General features: G+C 47.7%; 1 protein-coding gene across 2 annotated transcripts in view; it reads right to left on the bottom strand.

The window, feature by feature from the left end:
• Positions 1-7,666: 7,666 nt before the first annotated feature.
• Positions 7,667-21,863, bottom strand: part of MAP3K20 (mitogen-activated protein kinase kinase kinase 20) — a 96,451-nt gene continuing 82,254 nt past the window's right edge. For both annotated transcript variants that reach the window (XM_075431196.1, XM_075431195.1), the window contains exons 17-20: positions 15,590-15,706; positions 14,017-14,091; positions 12,808-12,958; positions 7,667-8,594 (exon numbers count right to left, since the gene is read on the bottom strand). In XM_075431196.1, the coding sequence (XP_075287311.1) occupies positions 7,915-8,594; positions 12,808-12,958; positions 14,017-14,091; positions 15,590-15,706 (1,023 nt within the window). In that variant the 3' untranslated portion in view covers positions 7,667-7,914. The remainder of the gene's footprint in view (positions 8,595-12,807; positions 12,959-14,016; positions 14,092-15,589; positions 15,707-21,863) is intronic.

The following is a 21,863-nucleotide window of genomic DNA, read 5'->3' as shown; positions in this document are numbered from 1 at the left end:
GGCTCTCCTACACGCTTTTCTATCTCAAATATGGACAACACACTTTATGCTCTAGTTTCCCTTTTTTAAAAAAAATGGGGGCAATACATTTCTACCTGCCTAAAATAGCATGTGGATACATTCATTAATGTTTGTGTGATGCCAGTAATTATTGTGATGGGACTTGCACACTGACACAGATTTATAGATGCAGGTATTTCAGTGGAAAGGGACAGTCTGGATTCTTACGACCGCAGAGTACCTGTAGCACAATGCAATAACACATATCTTAGCTCCATAGAAAAGAGTAAGATTGCAGCCACTAATGACAGTAATTAAAAATTTCTGTAAGAGCTGTCCAATCACCTCTTTATCTGAGCAAATTATAGTGTTATTGAAACCGTTAGTGCAATAAAGTAAAGCTAAAAACATTTTGCATTAAAATAATCAGACATTGATTTATGATGTAAATTGTAAATCGGTAACCTATAACACACACTAATTGTTTTTCTCTCTCTTGAAAGGTGTGTTTCTGTAAAAGAGATCTGATCAAGCATATGTATTTGTTCACATGTCACCCTCCAGTGGCTAACACCACTATACGAGACATAGTAAGGTGTATAATTAGGTAACCTCCTGTTGATTGCAACCCAGAAAGGACACTTGTTCTCATACAGAAGCAGGAGGGTGGCTACTTTTGGAGATTTAATTATAGTTAGACCTCTACATGGTTGCTGGACATTAATTTTTATGAAGTACTTTTTTACTGTAAATACTTTGACATTGTGCTCTGGTAGGGAGAACCAGAATTTGTACAATAAATGTAAATTAAAATATTTAGCATGTATAATCAGTTTATAGCCAAGACCAACTATACCAGCTCCACAAAGTACCTCCACAATGCACTTAGTATCTTTTTCCTTTTTTCTCCCTCCAAGGAAAAATATATTTTCCCCTTTTAATTTAAGAGTCTTGTACCTCCTTGTGCTTTGCTCTAAGTTCCTGATAGTAAAGGCTGGGTACAAATGCGTCCTGCATGCTGAATTGAAGGTGGTCGTGTCTGATCCCACTCGATACCGTGTTTCTTTGACACAAACCGGCGAGACCATAAAAATGGAAAGAATAAGAGAAGGAAAACCAAAGGAATAAGTACAGCCCAGGGACAGAAAAAGTGCAGTTGATAAATGCATCTAGGAACCTATATTCATCAGTGCACTAAGAGAATGGCTGAAATGTGGTCAGTTTTGATAGAAATCTTAATGATTATTCCAAGTATATGTCGTACCAGATCATTCAGAGCCCGCAGCATTGTGATGCACATTATGGGAGTGTAATTATAATGCTCATTTGAGTATCCTGTAGCCATTCCACAAAATGCATAGCAAAAAATGGTGATCAAAAGTAGCTGTTGTTGAGATGCAGTAGCCACTTTTAAAAGCTTAAGATCCCAGCCCTTTCACTCGTGGGCTTTAATTTATATTTCCCTTTGAAAACACAAAATAGATTGTCACATCATAAAGAAATTGCTTACAAAATGTTCTGCAAATGCATAGCTGTGGGAAATAGGAGGCTATCAGAAAATAATAAAAAATTCTTACTGCAGTGTGGGGCTTTTGCCCTTTTATGTAAGGCTTGCCACTGTCGTTTTGTGCATGTTGATTTGTACCTCCTCCACCAGCCTTCAGCAAGATGCAGTTGCTGGGAGAGGATGGGAGTGGGGGGACAGGTGGTGGCCTAACCTTCTCCCCAGGCACTTCTGTCCTGGCAGCTCCCTCGGGAGGGAGGCAGGCAGGGGGGGATACAGTAGAAAGTCCCCCCCAGGACTTGCTACTGCCTGCCAGGGGTCCCCAGGGCACAGCTCAGGCCCTGCTTGTGTTTTGTCACAGCATGAGGGAAATGCCCTCTCTCTGCTGCAGGGAGCCCTCACCTTTCTTGCGAAGGCAGGAAAATAAATGTATACGTTGAGTGCCTGGTAGATTAAGCCACTTCATTCTACATAGCACAGTGTTCATGTCTGTAGTCCGTCAGCACCTGCAAAACCGCCTCACGACACTTCTAGGAGGAAGCACGGACCTGCGGGCAGGCGGGCGGCTGGTCGGGAGCGGTGGGACGCGGTGGGGAGCAGAGGTGGTGCTGGGGTGGGGGCTGCGGAGAGGGGCCGCACGCTCTACCCCATCTCTCAGCCGCTGTGGGCTGCCGCTGCCTGCCAGCCCCGTTCCTCTGTCCTCCGAGACGTTCATCTCAAATGCCCTGTGTTTACACATACTCTAATGTGATCTTGGCAGACCCTTATTAGTGTTATTGCCATAATAGACTTCTCGTCCATAACCTCTAACTTTTTGCAACAAACTGGCTTGAACTGCTAAGCTTTGGCACTTCATTAGATAAGAAAATTATGTAAAAACCCTTCTATGGTGGACACATATACAGAAAATAATTCTGTCAGATGTAATTTTCAGAGGTAGCACAGCTATTTGGTTCCATTTTAGTGATGTGAGATGTCAGGAGGTCTCTCGGTTTGGGGTATTTCCACAATTACAAAAGAAACTGCCCGTCTTTCCCAGCCTAAAGTAACAATAATAATAATAATAACTAGGTCAAAGTGCATTCTCTAGCACAATCAAAAAAATCAAGTACTTTTCTTTGATGCACAGTCCAGTATTCTTGGCAGCAAGTTTACAGAAAGTCTTAAAATACTTGGAGTTTGATCCTCAGCAGCATCGGCTGAGCTGGAGAGGAGGACAGTGGTGAGGGGTGCCCCGGCCACAGGCTGTTGCTCCGAGTGAGGAGGGAAGGGGGACACAGGGAGTTTGGGTAACGTCTGCTCTTTAAATCAGCTCGGCAAGTTGCCAGATCGTGGTCAGTGTCGGGGGTTTGGTGTGTGCCCAGGATGGGTGGCGTTGCTCTCAGACACGGCTAATCACTAGAAAATAATCAGTGGGAGCAGGTTAGAAAGAGCAAAACTGCAGCAGCAATTATTTTCTTTAAAAAGCAAACAATGTCCAAAAACACCTGTCCCTGTTTCACACCAATGCCAGTGAGAGAACAGGTTCTCACCAGGCGTTAGCTCAGCCATGGCAGTGCCGGGGGGAGGCACGAACGGGCGCTCTCCCCTCCCAGCTGAGCAGGAACCCCGTTTGCTTTCTCTAGCATTTCACAGAAATAATCAACCAGCAGCAATGACACGCGTGAACCCCAGCCCTGAGCACCGCTGTTGCTGGGAGCATGGCACCGCTGGCATGGCATCCCTGAGATCCGGGTGTAGGTGGGGAGACCAAGGGGCCGCTGGCGTCCCCCCGCTACTGGCAGCAGCGCAGGGTGACCAGGTCCCGCAGTCACCCCATCCCACCTAGTCAGGATGACCAGATCCCCCCAGCACAGAGGCACAGCGCACCGTGGCGGCGGTCGGACAGGCTGAATCCCTGGCAGCCACGTTCCCCAGCGACATGGGGCTGACGGCCACCCCATCTCCCCTCTCTGACCATCGCTTCTGTTTATCTTCCTGACGAGCGCAGCGCAGCGCAGCCATAATGTTTTGGTATGTGCTTTGAGATCCGTAAGAGGCCAAAGCAACAAGTAGAAATGTTGCAAGAGAGAGACTGCAGTGCTGCCCAGATGAATCACTGAGCTGGGTGAAATTCCTGCCCAGTCCATAAAAAGCAACCTCCGCAGCTCCGCTGCCTTGGGATGGATTGACGGTCTACTCGTGTCACAGAGGGTTAGGGTGAGGAACAGCCTGGGGTTATGATTTTTGGGCCCCTTGGACTGCTCAGGGGGCTGTCACCGCTGCGACAATCATCCTTCTGTTAATTTGCAAAGGCTCTGCTGGAAAAGGAAAGGCTTGTGTGAGGGGTTGAGCTGGGAGATGGGTTACTCTGCCGTTTCACCCTCTCCCCACCTGGGCAGAGGAGCAGCTACAGAAGCCCTCCGAGCAGCCCTCGCCCTTTCGGAGATGCCTTCGGCTCTGCCGAGCAGGCTGCAGGCGGGCAGCCCCCTCATGCCCAGGCTCCGCGTGAGCAAAAGCGGTCTGTGTGTGCAGGATGGGGCGATGGTTTTGCTCCAGGGAGCCTCACACTCTCGTCCCGCCTGCTGTGCTTAGGAGCAGGGTCTTGCAGGCGCTGGAAATGCCGGCTGGTTTGCAGCACCGTGGCAGACATGCCTCTGACCAGCAGGACATGGGGAACACGTGCCCTGAGAGTCGCTCAGCCCCTTCCATGTGCAGCACCGCGCTGGGCTGCTGGGCTGGCTGCTGGCCCCTCCGCAGGGCGGGTCCCCAGGACACTCGGCGCTTACGACCAGTCCCTCTGGCAGCAGTGGCAGGTACCCCAGTGCTGCTGGAGAAATCGGTGTGCTGAGGAAGCCAACACCCACCAGAGTCAGACCCAGCTCTGGGACACCTTGCCAAGCTGAAGAAGAACGATTGCTAACCTCAGTGTTAAGTGCCAGCTCTTCATCCTCCTGTTTTCTTTTCTTTTTTTTAAGACACCCTTAGGTATATGGGAAAGACAAACACACATGCAAAAAAAGCTTAAAAAAAATTGAACCACACATTTTGTTGTCAGAAAAAGAAGGAAGCATTAGCATCATTTTAGCCTATGCCATGAGGACATCAGCTGCAGGGGGAAGCCTGTACAGTTTCAGAAAACCGATGACCGTAATGCTGAGGTTAACCTGCTCTTCCTGCCTGAGCTGAGCACCGCTTCCTCCCTGCCAGCCCACCAGCGGGGTTAGGAGCCAACGGCTGCACTGAGGCGCTGCTGTTCACCCCGAAACCCATGTCTGGCACCCAGAGGGAGCTGCACAATGCTTGCGATTCCCACAAGATTTGGAGTAAAATGTTGCCAAACAAACAGATTCTGTGTAAGCTCTGACAGTCAGTGTCGCACTTTAATTAAAAAAAAACCACAAAAAACAACAAAAACAAAAACCAGAAAATTTGTATCTGATCTTGTAAACATTCTCCCCATTGGACATAAATACTCACTATTTGCCTTCCTGAGTTCTCCACTGTTTCTCATCATCCATTCCAGCAGCACGCCAGAGCTGGCTTCTTACAACGCAGAGCATTTTAAACTGTAGAAAAGGAAAATGCAGGTACCTTTTGGGGATTCAGAGAACAGCAAAATCGGTGCATGGAGATATGAAGCCCACGAGAAAGGAGAGCCAGGCAAACCAGGGGCGGCTCTGCAGCAGTGGTATTCTGCGCCGCTTGCAGAGTAAGCCATGGAGGAAGGCTGTGGCACTGCTGAGGATACGTGCGTGGATGGAGGACAGCGTCTCCAGCTCCTGGTGCGCACATCTAGAGCTACTGGTACTTCAATGTGATTGCCTTTAACGGACTTGTAAGCAGCCCCTAAGAAAACGCAGCACGCTCCCTTCCAAAGAACGGACATTTGCTGTGGTGCAGTTGCCCGAGGCAGTCTGACCTTCCACGTCGCTGTGCACAGTCTTCTCGCCAGTGGTCACTGTGTCTTGGTAAAACATGGAAATAAATTGCTGGGCTTTGTGAACTACTGCAGGGTGAAAATGTAAGCACATTTTGACTTATGATGAGTTATTGCCAAGATGGGGAATAGCCACACTGAGTGATAAAAATGAGATGGAAAACGAGATCTCGCTGAGAATCTCTTTTTTGTTTTAAAGTTCACTCACTGTTGCTTTAACCAGCAATGCTGGTGCAGCAAGAGGTTTTCTAATCAGGCACTATTGCATGATTGTTTAATTTTAATAGGCGTGATCAATACCATCCGCTCCTCCTTTAAATGCTAATGAACACTTTAATACAACAGTTGTGGACAGACAGTACATTGCAGATTAAAATTAGGCGCAGCATTAAATTGCTTACAGACAGCAGAGGAATCCTTCTGGACATCTTGACAATCAACCACAGGCAGCTGATAAATCTTGAATTGCCACCACCAGCCCACAGCGTCTGCTGGGTAGGGCCTTGTTTTCAGGCTTGTACAACCACACTGCCGTCCTCACCACCCTGCAAGAGAAATGTAACCCTTCCAAACTCTCGCAATTTCTTTCTAGGATTTGTGCAGGCCCAACCATGAAACAAGATCTCGCTTCTCGAGATGCATATTCAGATTTTAATAACAGAAGCACATTTCTAGCAAGTGCTCTCAGGTGTGGTTACTAGCAGCTGGTATCCTCCAGCCCATTTTGGTCATGGCAAGAAATGTTAGGGAAGGATCCCCCACCTAGACAAAATGCCAGTCTCCCGCGAAGTTGTGACAGAGAAACATCCAGTGATGGATTGTTCATGTCCCCCAAATTTGTTGTCAGGTTCATTAAACCAGGGTCAGAAGCTTGGCTACTAACTAGCTTTCAACCAGTTTGAAGACACAAGAAAGCAGCAAGCTTTGTTATCACAGAGCTTCACGTGCAGCCCCATTTAATTGCAGGTAAAGCTTCTTGCTGTTTTTTCTGTTCCTACCTGTTTTTAGAGGAAAAGGTGCTAAAATGACAGAGATCCAACTCCTGACTCCTGGTATCAGTTGTGTCCTGCTCCATTGGTTTTGGTGGACCCTGTCCTAAATTCATGGAGTGTGAGTCCCAGTTTGCCCTGGTAGGTATTGGGAAACCCACCACAGGACTCAGCCCTCACTGGGGCTGGTGGGAATCGGAGGGAGGAGAGCTGCACGTACACCCAGGAGTGGCCTTTTTGTAGAGCAGGACACGTACATGTCCTTTCAAACGTCAGTGACAGGGCTATGGTGATGGGGTTCATCGAGGGGGTGACAACTGCATGCCAGCGAGCTCCGCTTGGCATGGATGGAATGTAGCACCTTGTTCAAAGGCATCTCTAATTTACAGTTTCTTGGCTTTCAGAGGGTACCGTGCGTTGCTTTGGGTTCAGCTTCCTTTGTCTGTTTCTTCCTTTTTTTTTCCCCTCTTGCATCTTCGGAAACCCTTTTTTATTTTTTCCCCTTTTTAATTGTGTGAAATCAGCTTGGAGCAAAAAGGCCAAGAAGAAACTTTTCGATGACAAGTGAGTCGACAGCTGTGTCTTTGTTCTCAGTGGAGTTAAAGACCACATTAATCAGAAACTTTACTGACCTTGTCTTTACTACCTGAAGACTGAAAGACAAAAGCGACACAGTCTGGCCACATTCAAAAATTCAATTACAAAATGCCTGCTGCCCAGGGATAAACATTATCATAGACCTCAGTGGCGTTGGATGTAAGTATGATAAAGGCAATGCCTTTTTCTCACTCAATTTTTGTTTTTTTCCCCGAAAGAATAAAGCCAAGTTTTTGTTTCTCCTTCTGGTTCCAACAACCGTGTGTGTGACAGTGTGCTCAGTGGTGTCGGGTAGCTGGTGTCGGGGCTTTTAGTAAAGAGCAAGGTGGGACATTCCTGAGACGGGACGGCAAGCTGGAAGTGGAGAAGTGAAGCTACTGGAGTGGACCTGAAGAAAAATCTCCCTGCATCCCTGTTTTTTCAGACTATGCTGGTCTCATAAAAATACTACCTCTTCCCATAGCCCTGGCAGAAGCAGATTGAACAAGGGGTGAGGAGACCCGGCTCGGAGCTGGCCTCGGTGTCTGGAGACATAAGCAAGGCGAGGGGAGGTGTAGCACCACAACTCCTCCCCTAAGGATGAAACGGAGAGCCTTTCTTTACAGCACCCGGCTGTGCCTTCCTGATTTTATTATTGAAATATTAAGCAAATCAGTGGACATCCAGTCAGCCGAGAACACGAGCAGCCAAACGGGAGGGAGAAAATCGAGTGAAATCCCTTGGCGCCGGTAGCGGGAGCCGCTGGCGGTGCCAGGAGGCGAGGCGGGCAGCTCTCCCCTCCCACTGGCAGGCCCCAGCCCAGCGAGGGCCGTGGTGTCCCGGCCTTGGTGCAGAGAATTAAATAGGGGCAGATGTATCTTCTCTAGTTTGAACGTTCAAGTTAAACAAACGGGCAAATTCCTCCCTCAGAACGTCCTCCGGCCCCGCCAGCTCCCTCTGGACCTCTCCTTCCCTGGCTTGCCGGCCGTCTGCCTGTGGGGCTTCTTCGCATGCTGCACCTTTATCCACCCCCCCTCGCCGACTCTGCTCTCCCCTTCGCCCCTCCGGGGCTCGTGGTCGCCCTGCGGCGGCATGCCCGGGATGGCCGGGGGCTGCGGGGGGCTGCGGGGATACCTGCGGTGCTGGGGGGCCGGGGCGGCAGCTGGCGAGGAAGTCCTGCCGCCTCTTCCCGGGAGCCGGGGAGGCACCGGGGAGCTGGTCCCGCTGCGCCGCCCGTCCGAGGAGCTGCGGGAGTTCGCGCTGTGCGAGGCGTTTCTGCCTTTGCCGGCAGACCTGTCCCTCTCCGAAGCGGTGTCGGAGGCCGTGCTGGAGGTGCTGCTGCCCTTCGAGTTCAGGTGCAGATTCGAGAGGTTTCTCATCAAACCGTGCGAGAGGGGAGAGGAGTTTCTGGAGTGGCTGATGGACGTGAACTGGTAACTGACGGGGCCACGCGTCCTCCTCACGGCGGCGGCGTAGGAGTCCTGGCTGCGAAGGTAGGGCAGGTACTGGGTGATGGTGGTCGGGCTGTGCGGGTGGCCGTGCTGGAGAGAAATGGCTTTCGCTATCTGGTGCATCCGCAGCGTCTGCATCCACTGGCTGTCGACGCCTGGCAGGGAAATGGAAATGGGGTCAGCTTTCTGTGAACTGATGGAAAACCGCTCTCTGGTTTACCGAAGGTGAGAGGCTAGGTACTGGGGTTTCTCTCGGAGGAACCTCAATGTATCTCAAACCCCCTCCCCTTCCGGGCCTTGCAGCAAATATCCCTAGGTTTGAGTGTGTTCAATGTTATGGTTGAACACGATATTGGACTTTTAAAAGAGCCAGTGATGCAAATATTTCTGATGCCAATGCAGATTATGGAGCTTAGACTAGAAGATGCTTCCTGAACCATCCATTTGGCTGTTCAGGTGGGTTCCCCCTCCCAAGTGCCTCCCAGTGTTTTTAACTCAACCTGGTTCTAAACATTTCCCGTGATGCTCTTGGCAGCCTTGGCAGATTTCTCCACAGCTTTCATTGCAAAAGAGCCTGGAGACCTCCAGAGCCGGCATGGAGCAGGCACAGCAAGGTGCGGGTGCCGCTGCAGCATCGCCTTCCGCCTGCGTCTCTGCCAGCCGGCATGGTCACGCTGCTCACAGCCCGGCACGGAGACCGAGTCGGTGCAGGCCCCGCTGCAAATCCCTGCTGCGGCAGCCAGACTCACCTCCTCTCACCCCGCTTTCTCTTCAAGCTGCTACACACCACAACAACCAGAGCCACTTCAATTCATATTATTGCTACAAATTCAGAAATCAATCCACTTTGCATGCTCCAGATACTGAGCCTAAGCCCTAGCTACACCGCTCCATCCAGCTTCACACAGAAAATCAGCTCTGTATGTGGAAAAGCCGGTGAGGCAGCAGACTTCAGCCAGGATAGCTCAGACAGTGCTTAACTGTGAGCAACTCGGGGTATTACAGTTCCCTCACACCTACTGTCACAGCCCCAGGGTCATAACAAAAGTTGTAGCTCCCAGAGATCAGACTGAAGCGCTTTTGAAAGTCAGTCCTGTGGTTTGCATGAAAGCCTATAGCAAATACAATAGTTGTAAATTTTCCATTTGAACTGCAAAGGCTGCCTGGTTTGCTACTTTATGGGAAGAGCAGAGACCAGGAACTCCTCTTATCTGAGGCCACAGCTGTGGCCAAAACCCATGGGGGAGCAGCTTAAATAATTTTGCTCTAGAGAGATATGAATGATTTGTCCTTAAAGATTGCTAATATTCCAACAGGAAAGCATAACCCCGCCAGCCTGAAGCAGCATAAACGCAACTGAAATGTTATTATCTTCAACAGAGGACCCCAGCTCCTCACTCGCTTTTAGATGGTTTTCCAGGGAAAGACTCCCCATGCTGTGGGCCCTCTGCCTCTCGCTGCAACACTGCATCGGCCGTAGGGAGTTTTGTGGGAGCTGGGTAGTGGCTCTGTCCTCGTTAGGATTGCTTCTGTTAAGATGTAATGGATGGTGTCTGCCATTCCTCCTTTCCCCAGACTTTGCTTGAATCCAAAGAGATTTAAATCACTTCAACTTAATGTCAAATATGTCAAAAGGAAACAGTCTTTACTGTCAAAGTGCGAGTGTGACACCGCCACAGCAGACGGCTCCGGCTGCACTGAGAGATGAACCTCCTTTCATGGAAAGACAGATGGGAATTGCCTGTTCTGCTTCTTAACCTCCTTGAAAGTCACGGTTTCAAGAGAAACACGCATGCTGAAATGTACTTGCTAGACACCACCTCCTCTGCCATTCCTCCACGCCCTCCTACGTCCTCATAAACTGGGAAGCAGCAGGCTCAGGACTTGAGTTTGGGTCTTTGTTTGATATCAACTCTCAGGTGGCCACCACATGCCCTGTGGGACCAGTGCAGACACTGTCCCGAGCAAGGGGTTCTCTTCAGCGCCTCCAGGCCGTTCAGCTCGTGCTCCTTACAGACAGCCCAGGGACCAGCTGCCCAGCGGGGACCTCCCAGTGTGCCCTGTGGGGCTGCCCCTCGCCTCTCAGGAGCTGGGGGGCTTCTCCCTCCTATGGCCTCTGAGCCACCAACTCTGTACACTGAGTTAAATGCTCTGTGTGGCAAGCCCACAGAGGTAGCACCTTCGCGGCTGGTTATTTTAGCCTCTTAGACAGGTATTACCCTTACCTTTGTGCTTGGATTTAGTGGTGTTTTAAGCCTGGAGTAGGTGGTCTGGGAAAGAAAACAGGCCAGCAGGTGTGCTAAGAGCTGAGGCACAGCTTTCACGCTGGCTGGTAACGCACCTCCTCTGAACTGCGCCTGTTCACTTGGGTGCTGACAATACATTAGTGCCTTTGTGTAACTTCATGTGCCAAAGGGACAGACAAGGTCTCCCACGGCTCACCACAAAGAAATGAAAGCAGGTCAGCTTACTGCAGCAGAGCCAACCTGGGAAGATACAGCACCACACTTTGATATGGCTGTGTGGCTCGTCACCCTTAAACAGGATAATCTCCATCAGCAGAGCTAATCTGCAGTGAAGATGTATCTTTTGGGACATGCTCTAGGTCCCGTCTGCTTTACAAAACACAGTTGTGTTGCAAATGGATCACAATTGCTTAGGAATAAGAGCACCCATTTTAGATGTGTCTGTAGTCTAAACCCAGGGCCTCTCAATTCACGAGGCCATGTAGTGTAACAAAGTCGGGGCAGATCACCTTCCACCCACTGGTATCTCATTCCAGCTCCTGTGCTGCCTCTCAGCTGTCCCAGCCCAAACACTTCTGCAGTCCTACTGTGAACTCAGCTAGAAAAACAGCTTTGGCTAACAAACACCTTTACTGAAAGAACAGCAGATCTTAAAGGCAGAACTGTGCTAGAGTCAACTGAGTTGAGTTTGACTATGTCAGCGGCATACTTTAGTTAGGAAATGAAGACTGCAGTGTAAAGCCCACCGTATTATTAAATGTATCTCACTGAACAAGTCAAACCCCAGAAGCCGTAACAAACACTATTCCAAGTCAGATAATGATGAGACAGGGCTGGCTCAAACGGGCAGGCTGAGCTGTGGAAGAAGAGTGCGGCAGGAAGATTTCCACTCTTCCTTACAGCAGAGCGGGACGTCAGGAGTGCCTGCGGGGTCTGCCAAGCTGGCAGCACGGCCCTGTCAGAACAGTGTAGTGCTCACAGGGGACTCTTTGCCAGCCCATAGGCAGCTTTTGAGGCTACAGCCTTGGTATGTGCACCCCCGCCCCGAGCAAGAGCAATCTGCGCTCACACGTCTCTTCCAGGAGGTGCTCTGTATCTGAGCACAACATCTGTGCAAAGCTGCCTGTGCGCTGGGTGGCCAAAAGCAGGAGGAAAGAGCTGGCCAAAGAATTCCTGCTGAGTTTGGATTCTAGGGAGAAAAACCGAGGACAAAAGCAGCTGAAAGCACTGGCTCCTAAAATCCTCAAAAAGCTGTGGGAAACTCTATTATACAGACAGAGGGTAGAGATGTGTGAGATTGTCTCCTTTCCCAGCAGATGCCTTCCTGACATCCTGGCTGAGAAACACCTCAGGCCCTGCACACTTTGTGTGGGTGCTATAATTCAATCCAAATCCTTTTGTTATGCCAATACACTTGGCTCCACAAAGCTGGGCACTCTCGTGTCTTGGTGAAGAGGGGTGGATTTGGAGGAGAAGGGCAGGTTTGCTGTCTGATCCCCCGATCCAGCCTCCACAAGCAGACTTTGGAGAAGAGCAGGCCTGACATCGTGGAAAGCCTCCCATGGATGTGTACACATACGCCAACAAAGAGGGGAAGAAGCCTGGACCATAGCCAGAAACACCTCTCCCAATGACCTTCTACACTGGAGGGAGTCGAAAGGTTGACCCAAGGCCAGTTCAAGGAAGGGGTTGAAAAAGTGTCAGGATTTAAGGCTGCTTGCTACTGGAAGATGTGAACCATTCGGGGTTTTGGAGCAGAAGGATCTGAGCTCTATGTCTGCTGTTGATGTCCAACCGCAAGTGACTATAGTAGCCAAAAGATCTGTAGCTAATTGCCATGGACTGCTTCCAGCATGCTTTCTACAGGAGCATACAGGTCATCCCCCTTAAATCACGTTATGATACAGAACATGCTGCTACCCAAAGTTGAGCTTTTAAGCTGAGTCAGAGATGCCAGGGTGCTCCTGCATGCATCTGCGAAGACATCACAGGGACCACAATGACAGCTGATGCTGCAAGATATGCTCTGTTGTTGGAACAGAATAATGGCATCGACTTTTTGCTGTTCTCCCCGTATATGCCTTGCCTATGTCAGCAATTAAGTTTGCGTGTACTGACTTACTTGAGTCGGATCGGCTCCGCGAATTCCCCTCCGAGTTGGGGAGCGAGGTCTGTATCATGAGCTGTACTGTCTCGACCTCATCCTGCGCTTTCACCTTGCTCCAGCAGATAGCTTGGATGTGCCTGGTGGTTTTGGGAGCTCTAACGTCACTCTGCTCGGGAAGGACACAACACACATGAGGACATAACACACGAGGACATAACAACACGCAGCCCACTAAGCTCTCCCACGAGGGAACTTCCACTAATGCCTGGGTGGCAACAGCATTTTCAATATAGAGTCTGTTGTGCAAAACCACTTTGCCAGTTCTCCAGTATTTTTAGACTCTAGATAATTTTGGCTGGTATTTTGTGATTATGCTAAAAATGTGGTAGTGAATAACTGTTTCAATTCATGTACCATGTGTAGGAAAGATCTGAAGGCCTTCCTCTACAAACACAAAAATATGTTAAAGTGAGCATCAAATGGGCAGTGCTTTCTGCCAAAAGAGGTAGGACTAAGCAGGTATTTTTGCAGGGGGACGCTCCACAACACTCTCCTGGAGTATCAAGCTCTTCAATTTGCTGTTACGGGTTGCTGTTAAGGGCCTATGACTCCTGTGAGAAACTTCAGGCTGAAAGAAAACTGCTGTTCTTCACTTCTGAGACAGGCAAGCAAGGTCCAGGATTTCCCTGTCTCTCCATCACTGCTTGAATCCTTGCTCAGGACAGCTGGAATCTCAATTATGAGCCTCCTTGCGATGCACAGCATTGGTCTTTATAAAAACACGTTTGTAAGTAACTGCAAACTCTTTTTACAAAGGCTGATTTCTATCACATTAAATTGTCTTCCGTGTTTTATTCTATCTTCTTTTACTCTTGACTTCTCATTTTCTTTCTCCTCATGTTGCTTCTCTGCTCTCCTAATTAGCACTTCATTGAAAAGGTAAAAAACAGTCTCTTCAAGTAATGCAAACAACACTGACCATTACACTTCAAGCAAAAGGAGTTTTCGTCCTTGAGAAAAAGAGCTGTCCCAGGCAGCAGCCTGAGGACATTGTCTCTGTAAACCTCACTCAGTGTTTGCTCTGAACTTTAGATTTTACAATTAATTACAGGCTGCTGAGACTTGATTACAGGACATAACAAAGCCAGAGGATGCTATTTCCACACCTCCCATGTAGGTTTTATCTCAGATAAACAATTTTTTTATTTGTTTCTTAGAGCTTACCTCATACGTAACAATACATTCTACAGCCTGGTGTTCTTCTATCCCCACAATCCACTTCTCCATTACAAACGGTGGCTGAAAAAAGCATGGTGGGAGTTTTACAAGGTGCTCTTCATCTCCTGACTTGTTTCTGAACACCCCAAAGATATTTTCAGCATTTGCCTTTTTTCATCCATTTCCATATTGTTAACATCAATACTTTTCTTAAAATCTTGAGACAAAGCAATGTATTTTTGAATTATTTACTTCCTTGTTTACAAAAGGAAACCGAGAAGAGATTTCTATAAATAACAGACAGTAAGTAAGGCAACATCGAATGTTTTCATGGGGACATAAACCTCTGTCATTTTTGTGCATGTACAGGTTTTTTTCTGCTAGATTTGCAGAGGCCAGCAAGAACAAATATCTAGAGATTCTCGGAGGTATTCCCTGACAGATATAAAAATGTTGAAGTATGTGAAAAGTTAATGGTATTGTATCTAGTTATTAGGTTATTTAACTTTAAGCCTTTTTTTTTTTAAGGAAAAATATAAAATGTCCAAGATGAAAATTAAACAGAAAACTATTTTGCAACTAAATAATAATAATGATAATTTAAAAAATCACAAGTGTTACTCCAGAAATCAGTAAGTATGAAAATAGTATCAGTGTGAATTAAATATGAGAATGCTTTCTGGCAAATATTCATATTTTCACATTTTCCTTTAAATTCTGACTGTCGAGAATCTGATTTTCAGTTTTCCCTTTCGGAAAAATAACTAAAGGTTCCCACAAAATTTTCCCCCGAAAATTCACAGTTAAAAGTGTTCAGGAGTTTGGGGGGGTTTATCAGTGCACATTAGAGCAGCATTCTAATTGGTAATCACGCTGTGTATTTTTTCATTCTTAAAATTTATTTTGTTAGCTATTATCAAGTGGAACATATTAATAAAAACAAACAATATAACAGCAAACACAATGCCCTCTGCATTAACAAAGCCTCTGCTGCTTATGGTAAAGGCAGTACAAATGCTGCCTGGTAAAAATTTACAGGCAAGTTCTGAGACAAGGTAAAATGCCCAGTGACACTGAATGGCAGATGTTCAGTGCTGTTCTTTCTGTTGATGGGTTTCAGTCTTTGCAATCCAACGTTGCATGAAAAAGGGAGTTTTAGAACCATGTAAAAGTTCTAAAACCATGTCGAAAAAAAGAAAGAGAAAAAACCCCAGACAAATCACATGAAGTTTCAAACTGGAACATTTAAATCACTTTCTTCTCTTGAAAAGGAAAGTAATTTTTTGAACATTCTTTTCTTTAAAAGGGATAATAAATTCAGAGGATATAACATGGAATTAAAACAAGAAAATATAAATTAGTTCCTTCTTTTATTTTTCTATTGTTAACATTATTGTCAGCTTAAAAGAGAACCAAAATACCTAACTCCTATTATGATACAAATCTGTTTAAAATGTGCATTTTATTTAAAAGCTGTCAAGAGATTGAGCTTCCGCAAGCACAAAAGTCGACTGCTGTGGTATTTTAATGTCTTTGTTTGAGATCTGTGAATTCGTGAAAGCTTTAAGGCTGTAAATACCTTTGTCATCTTTAAAATCTCTACATCAGGTAGGTTAGTGTTGAATGTCACATCTTTTATGTAGGTTATTGCAATTTCATCCCCGTCCATCTCCATGTACATTTTCCATTTACAATCCTATGAATAATAAAAAAAGAATGCTGGATTGTTAGAATACAAATAAAAAAAACCCAAAATGAAACAAAACCAAAAGCCAAAACAACACCAAACGTAATCCTCATATAGGGACAGGGGGGGAATAGCCCAACGAGAAAGATAAGGAACACACACATATTTTAGGATATGCACATTTTCCAGTAGAAGTGTCGATAATGGAAAATGCTCGGGTTCTCTTGTTTGCTCTCCCCTTAGCTGGCCCTGAGAGTCAGCCGCCGCGTTGACAGGTCTGGATGTCCCCGGAGGTGTGGATGCCCTGACGGGCCCCAGGAGGACGGTGGTGTCACCCGCCGGGACAGGCAGCCTGCTCGAGCAGGCAGCCCGGGAGCTCTGCACACCCGGGAGGCACGGGGCAGCAGTGGGAGCTGTCACTCGGGGTCACAGCCAGTGCTGGCGGCCAGCCTCACGGACTTCTTCCCAGTGAACCTGGGAACAAATGGCCCGAGGGCTTGTGGAACACTAAGACAGTCGCTCAAACAATGGGCAAGAGGACGAGCTGGTTATTAGAGCTCAATTATTTCAGATACTGGGTGCCCAGCGAGGCACTGAGCATCCTCAACTTCTGCTCACCTCCAATTGCTCTATTAATTATAAGCAAGCCCAGCAGAGAAAATAATCACAGTGAGTCTAATAAACCAAAGCAAAGCAAGGTATCCTTAAATAATCCCACGAGCTGCACACGGGGCCAACACCCAATGCTCTGCACAGGTGCGAGCCTGCAGGAGCTGACGGCTCTGGCAGCATCCTGCAGGACATCCCGCCTGGGCTGGGTGCTGGGACCAGGGTTCGTGCCTGTGGCCAGGGATGCTCCCACTGGGGACCAGGGACTGCCTGTCCATGGTGCAAACCAGCCAGCATTTGCTGGTGTGCCCGGCGGGTGCTTTGGGGGTTAGATACCGTCCGGTGCACGGAGCTCCTCCAAAAATCAGTCCCCCAAGGGACAACAGGGCTGCAGCGAAGCAGAGTGTCTCCAGCTCCGTGCAGGCAGGAGGGGATCTGCCCTTTGCAGGATCATGAGCTCCTCCAGACGTGGCAGGGGGTCAGGGGGTCTGTGTCCACCACATGCCACAGGCTGGGCCGGTGCGGTCTCAGCATCTGCGGGACGCAGTCTTCTCTGTTCTGCTCAGAAAACGCAAAAACTTTCAACGGGGACACAGACGGCCGCTTAGGGCCAAGGGCTTGCGTAAGCAGTTATTTGCACACACAAACGTACAGCAGCCTAAAAAGTATCTGTCCGCACGTGTGATTATCTGCTAGTGTTTGCACGTGCATCTCTCATAAATGTAACGCAGGAGCTCAGCCCTCAGAAGTCTCAGAGCTTTCAATCAGGCATTGAATTGGCAATTCCAAGATAAAAGAAGGCTGGAGTATAATCACTTCTGAACCGCAACAACAAATTACGCGTATGAAAGCATTTGGCCCTGTGTGTCCATCTGTCCCCAGTGAAAGCTTCCGCGCTTCACAAGCAGAGTGGACGTGTGGGTTGGTTTTCACATCGCCCCAGTGCGAGTTTGAGCGATGGGAACCACGGTCCAGCAGTCAGGGCACCGGACCAAGACTCGGAGGTGCCGAGTTCAGTTTCCAGTTCTGCCATCAGCTTTCTGTGCAACCTGGTAAGGCACCGACGTTGCCCTGTGCCTCCATTTCCTCATCATGGACTGTATCTCTTTGCACATCCTTTCTCTGTCCTGCTTTTTCGGGTTGTGAGCTAACCGAGGGTTACACCTGGCTCTTCCCAGGTAGGTGCAGCGCAACGCACCAGCCCTGACGTCGGCTGAGGACCATACATGCTGTGTGACTGAGCAGCAACAGCGCAGTGAGATGTCTTTGACTCCTCCTTGCCTCTCCAGCTGTGCTCCTCTCCCTGCCCACACTGTCCTTGTTGCCAGACGTTTTTGCAGGACTTCCTAAATTCACACTACCAGGATTGCCTATTGCAGATCGAACCTGAGGTCAGAGACACAGTGCTTGATGACGTTTATAAGTTTTACAAAAACACCTGAGCCAAGGAAAGAACAAAACATAGACATAAAATACTATCCTCCAGTTAATTCCGTGCATCTCCTGCCGTGAGACCAGTGCCAAGCACCCGAGAGCCAGGGCTGCACCTTGTGCCAGGGCTCCTGTGCCATCACGACTCAGGGTTTTGTACTGTTCAGTCACATCTCCCTACAGACCAGATCTGACAAACGCGAGCTCGTTTTAATAAACAACATAAATCAAACCACCATCTCTAAAGAGGAGGCTGACAAGCTGTGTAATCCAGGGTCTGGCCCCCAGCCGGATCCGCCGCGCAGGCAGGAGCCTCTCCATGCGGTAACGAATCAGGCTGCCCCACGCAGCTGGGGACGCACAAGCCCTGCACAAACACCGCCTTCCCCAGCGCCGAACTGCAGCTTCAGAGAGAGAAGAAACGCATTCCCCCATCCTTCAAATCCAGCCCCCAGACCTTCGGTCCTCCTTGGAGCCCTCTCCCTCCAGCCACACCGCGCAGATACCAAAAGGGCAAATTACCACACGAAGCATACTCTCTCTGGTCACTCAAAAATATGTATCGTGTTTTATTTGGAAAGGTTTTCATTTTGTGTTATTGTAAAATCATCAGTGGAAAGGGGAAAGAGAGAAAGAGAGAAAGGGAAATAAAGAGAGGAGAGAAAGGGAAGGAGAGGCTGGACGAAAAAAGAAAAGATAGAAAGAAAGCAAGAAGGAGGGAAGAAATGAAAAGGAAGGAGAAAAGACAGCAGGTAGGTGACTTTTGAATCAAGGCACTTGGGAAACATCTAAGATAAGTAGGTGGCTACTTGTCTTCCAAATTTGGTAACCATTTTGTTCAACCACACAGTAAATAATGCGAGATTTGTGTGCTGCAGAAAGGGACATATTTTCCCTGATTCACAGTCGAGTTCTAGGCTCTTATTTAGCAGTAAAATAAGAGAGAGATGCTCATCCACTTAAGCAAAAATTTGGCTAGAATAACCAAGTATACGTATTTCAACTTTTTGATGAATTGGAGCCGTAAGATTTTGTGGATCGAGACTACATTTAGTGCCAGACGTACGTGGGAAAATAATTTGGAAATGGCTTGTTCAAAACGTCTGGTTGATAAATATACTTATGCAAGTCCTTCAAAGAGATTTCCTTCGACATCCTGCAATTCAAGTGTTAAAATACCTCCCAATATTTTCCTGCTTGATTTTAAGTAAAAAATTTCAGCTTTTTGTTTTAACAAAAAGATCTAGTTTCAGAACTGAGAGGCACAAGCAGCAAAACTTTGTGTGAAAAACATTTCCGAATAACAGTTTGACAAAGCCAATAAATCAGCAGCCTGTGCAAACGACTGCAGAAAAGCAAATCACACATGTATTTTGAGCCACTTCTCCTCAGCTTCGAAACAGAAAATAAGAACACTTTAAAAATTAAGTCTCCAGCTTACTGTGGTGACAATACTGCTTTAACCCCACATGCGCTAACGTCCGCAACAAAAAACGAAAGGGAAATGAAAAAGATCAGGCATAGGCTTTAAACAACAAACATGTCTCCTGCGACAACAGCTTAAAATTCTTGCTGGGGAGACACCGCATTTTTCAAGGAGGCCCAAATCCAGCATTCATTTTAAAATCAGTGGTTGCAATAAACTACTTTTTTTTTTTTAAGATTGAAGAAGAAACGGAAACAGCATTGTAGCAGGCAACTGGATATTAGAAGAAAAATAAGATGTAACGCAAGATGAAACAAATACAAAAAAAATGTTGGTCATGCTGGCACTAAAAGTAGTAGCACGTTGATGATTTAGGTCCCCAGAAGCTCCTTTACATTCTTCGCTATTATCTATCTCAGCTGCTGAAACCTGCTGTTTTAAAGGCATTAGAGTTGAACATCTAGTGACAGCACTTGGGTTATTTATCATTATGTATCACCCTGCTACACTATATTTTATTATTCTGGATTTAAAGGAAGATAACACAATTATGGTTAATTTGCTTCTCTTCTTTATATATATAGTGTCATGACCTACCACTGCTTTGTCCCATGAGATATTTTTAACCAAAAAGAAATCCACAAGAAACTCTCCCTAAAAATTCCATTAATAACCTCTTGTAGCGTGTATAGGTTGCAGGGTCTGGAACTAAGAATGTTTTAATCTCTTCAGCAAAACAATGTCTCATAATGATGTACAGGACTATTGCTGCACTGATGAAGAATCATACATAATTCAGCACCTTTCACTTGGCACCACTGTGATATCCTCATTAGCAGTGGCTCACAGTGGCTGTCAGATGGTGTCCATGCGAATGCAGGCATTATATTGTCTTTGAGATGTGCAGCTGCTTCCATGACACTGCCAGTATATAAAAACATGACGCCAGTTTGTTTTATTTAGTGCTAAACCTTCCAGTTTGTAAAAACAAGGCTGACACAGAGCCTGACATGAGGCAGTGAAAATAATTAGCTCTCATTTTCTCAGCCTCCTATTTCCTTCTCCCCGCTGTGTTCTCTTTCCACTAAACCACCACATGTCAGTCGAAATGGGAGGCAATTAGTGGGCTCATTTCAGTCCCCACAACTGTGCTGAAAAGAAAGTATTTATGATGGCACAATGAACAGCTGAAAGATTAAATAACATTTGCCTTTTGAAAAGAAAATGACTTCTAGCTAAATGGGCAATTTTTGATTATTCTCAAACAAGCTTAGAGTAGTTGGTTTTTAAAATACAAGAAAGGAAAATGAGTCATTTTTAGGTGAAAGAATCAAATAAAACTTGACACAGTAATGCAAATAACTGATGTTTTATTGCAAAATATGTAAATGTGTTATACCCTTAACAATGGCTGGTGTCTCAGGTCAGGGCAGGCTGTTGCCAGCCAGGCTCCAGCGAGAGAAGGTGGCTCCACCGCAGGTTTTGTTTCAGCTGTGCAGGCAGAAAAAAACAGGGGCGGAGGGGAGGCCTTCTGAGAAAGATGGGCTTAAAATGTACAGAAACAAAGCAAGCGAAAGGCGCATTTCTGTTCTCCGCTGCCTGGGTGCCTCCTCTGCCAGCCGGAGCCCTCACTCCTCCGTGAGGCAACAGGCCCTGGCCGGCGGGAGCCTCGCCTGGAGAAGCACGAGGCCTCCTCAACACCTACGCAGACCACCCGGCAGTACCAAAAATATCTGTCCCCTGACAGCGCCTTGCTTTCACATCCAGTGCTGTGAAGCTCTGTGCCGCCGCGGAGGGGAACACAATGGAAAATACCGGGCACCGCGATGTGCCGGGGGCTCGTGCCCCACGACGAGCCGGGACCGTCAGCTCTGTGGTAACAGTGGTCCTGAGCCTCCCCGCAGCCTTCACCAAAAGCTGCCCTTGCTGTGTGATCAGAAGTGAACGGGGACTGCTGCGGCCGCAGGCGGCGTCATCCTCACGAGCAGCCTGCTTGTGACAGCGGGACTGCAAAGGTGGAAGCATGAAAAACACGAGTCCCTCCCTGAGGGCTGCGCGGGTGCCCGAGCCAGCCCTGTCCTCCAGTGGCATTGCCCACAGACGGCTCCCGGAGCCAACGGCGGGGTGGCACACCGAGGCTGCAGGTCACGCACGGGGGGACGAGGGTGCGCAGGAGCTCGGGAAAGGCAGGGCAGGGCGCGGGACATGTCCTGCGCACATTGGGCTCAGAGGGTCCTCTGCCAGGCTTTTGCCTGGAGAGCGTGTGTGCCAGACCTAGAGACCACTGGGAGCCTGCCTGTGCTTCTGCAGATGTATCCGTGACCAAGGCTGCATGCATGAGAGACAACGTGTGGAAGGCAGCAAGTTAATTCAGAGCAGCCAAGGTACAAAAATAAAGCTTAGAATTAAAAAGTCTAGAAAGTCAAGTGAGCAAATTACCTAGCTGAAAAGTCTCTGTGCCTCTTCAGGATTATGGAATCATTCCTGATGGGAATCCCTGGATCAGCACTGCCTACACGAGTATTTTAAAAGGTGTTGGCTTGAGTTTGACCTCAGTTACACACGGATGTTACAGCTGGAGCAATCCCAGTGGAGGTGATGGAGTTATACCAGCTCCACCTCATGTAAAAACAGTACAGGGTCCAGAAAAGCCTCTTTGAAAGAAAACACAAGGAGCTCAGATCACCTGCACTAGACTTC

The sequence above is a fragment of the Opisthocomus hoazin genome, chromosome 9 (genome assembly GCF_030867145.1).
Source record: "Opisthocomus hoazin isolate bOpiHoa1 chromosome 9, bOpiHoa1.hap1, whole genome shotgun sequence".
NCBI lineage: Eukaryota > Metazoa > Chordata > Aves > Opisthocomiformes > Opisthocomidae > Opisthocomus > Opisthocomus hoazin.
The sequence above is the reverse complement of the archived record's forward strand: the minus strand, read 5'-3'. Positions and strand labels throughout refer to the sequence as shown.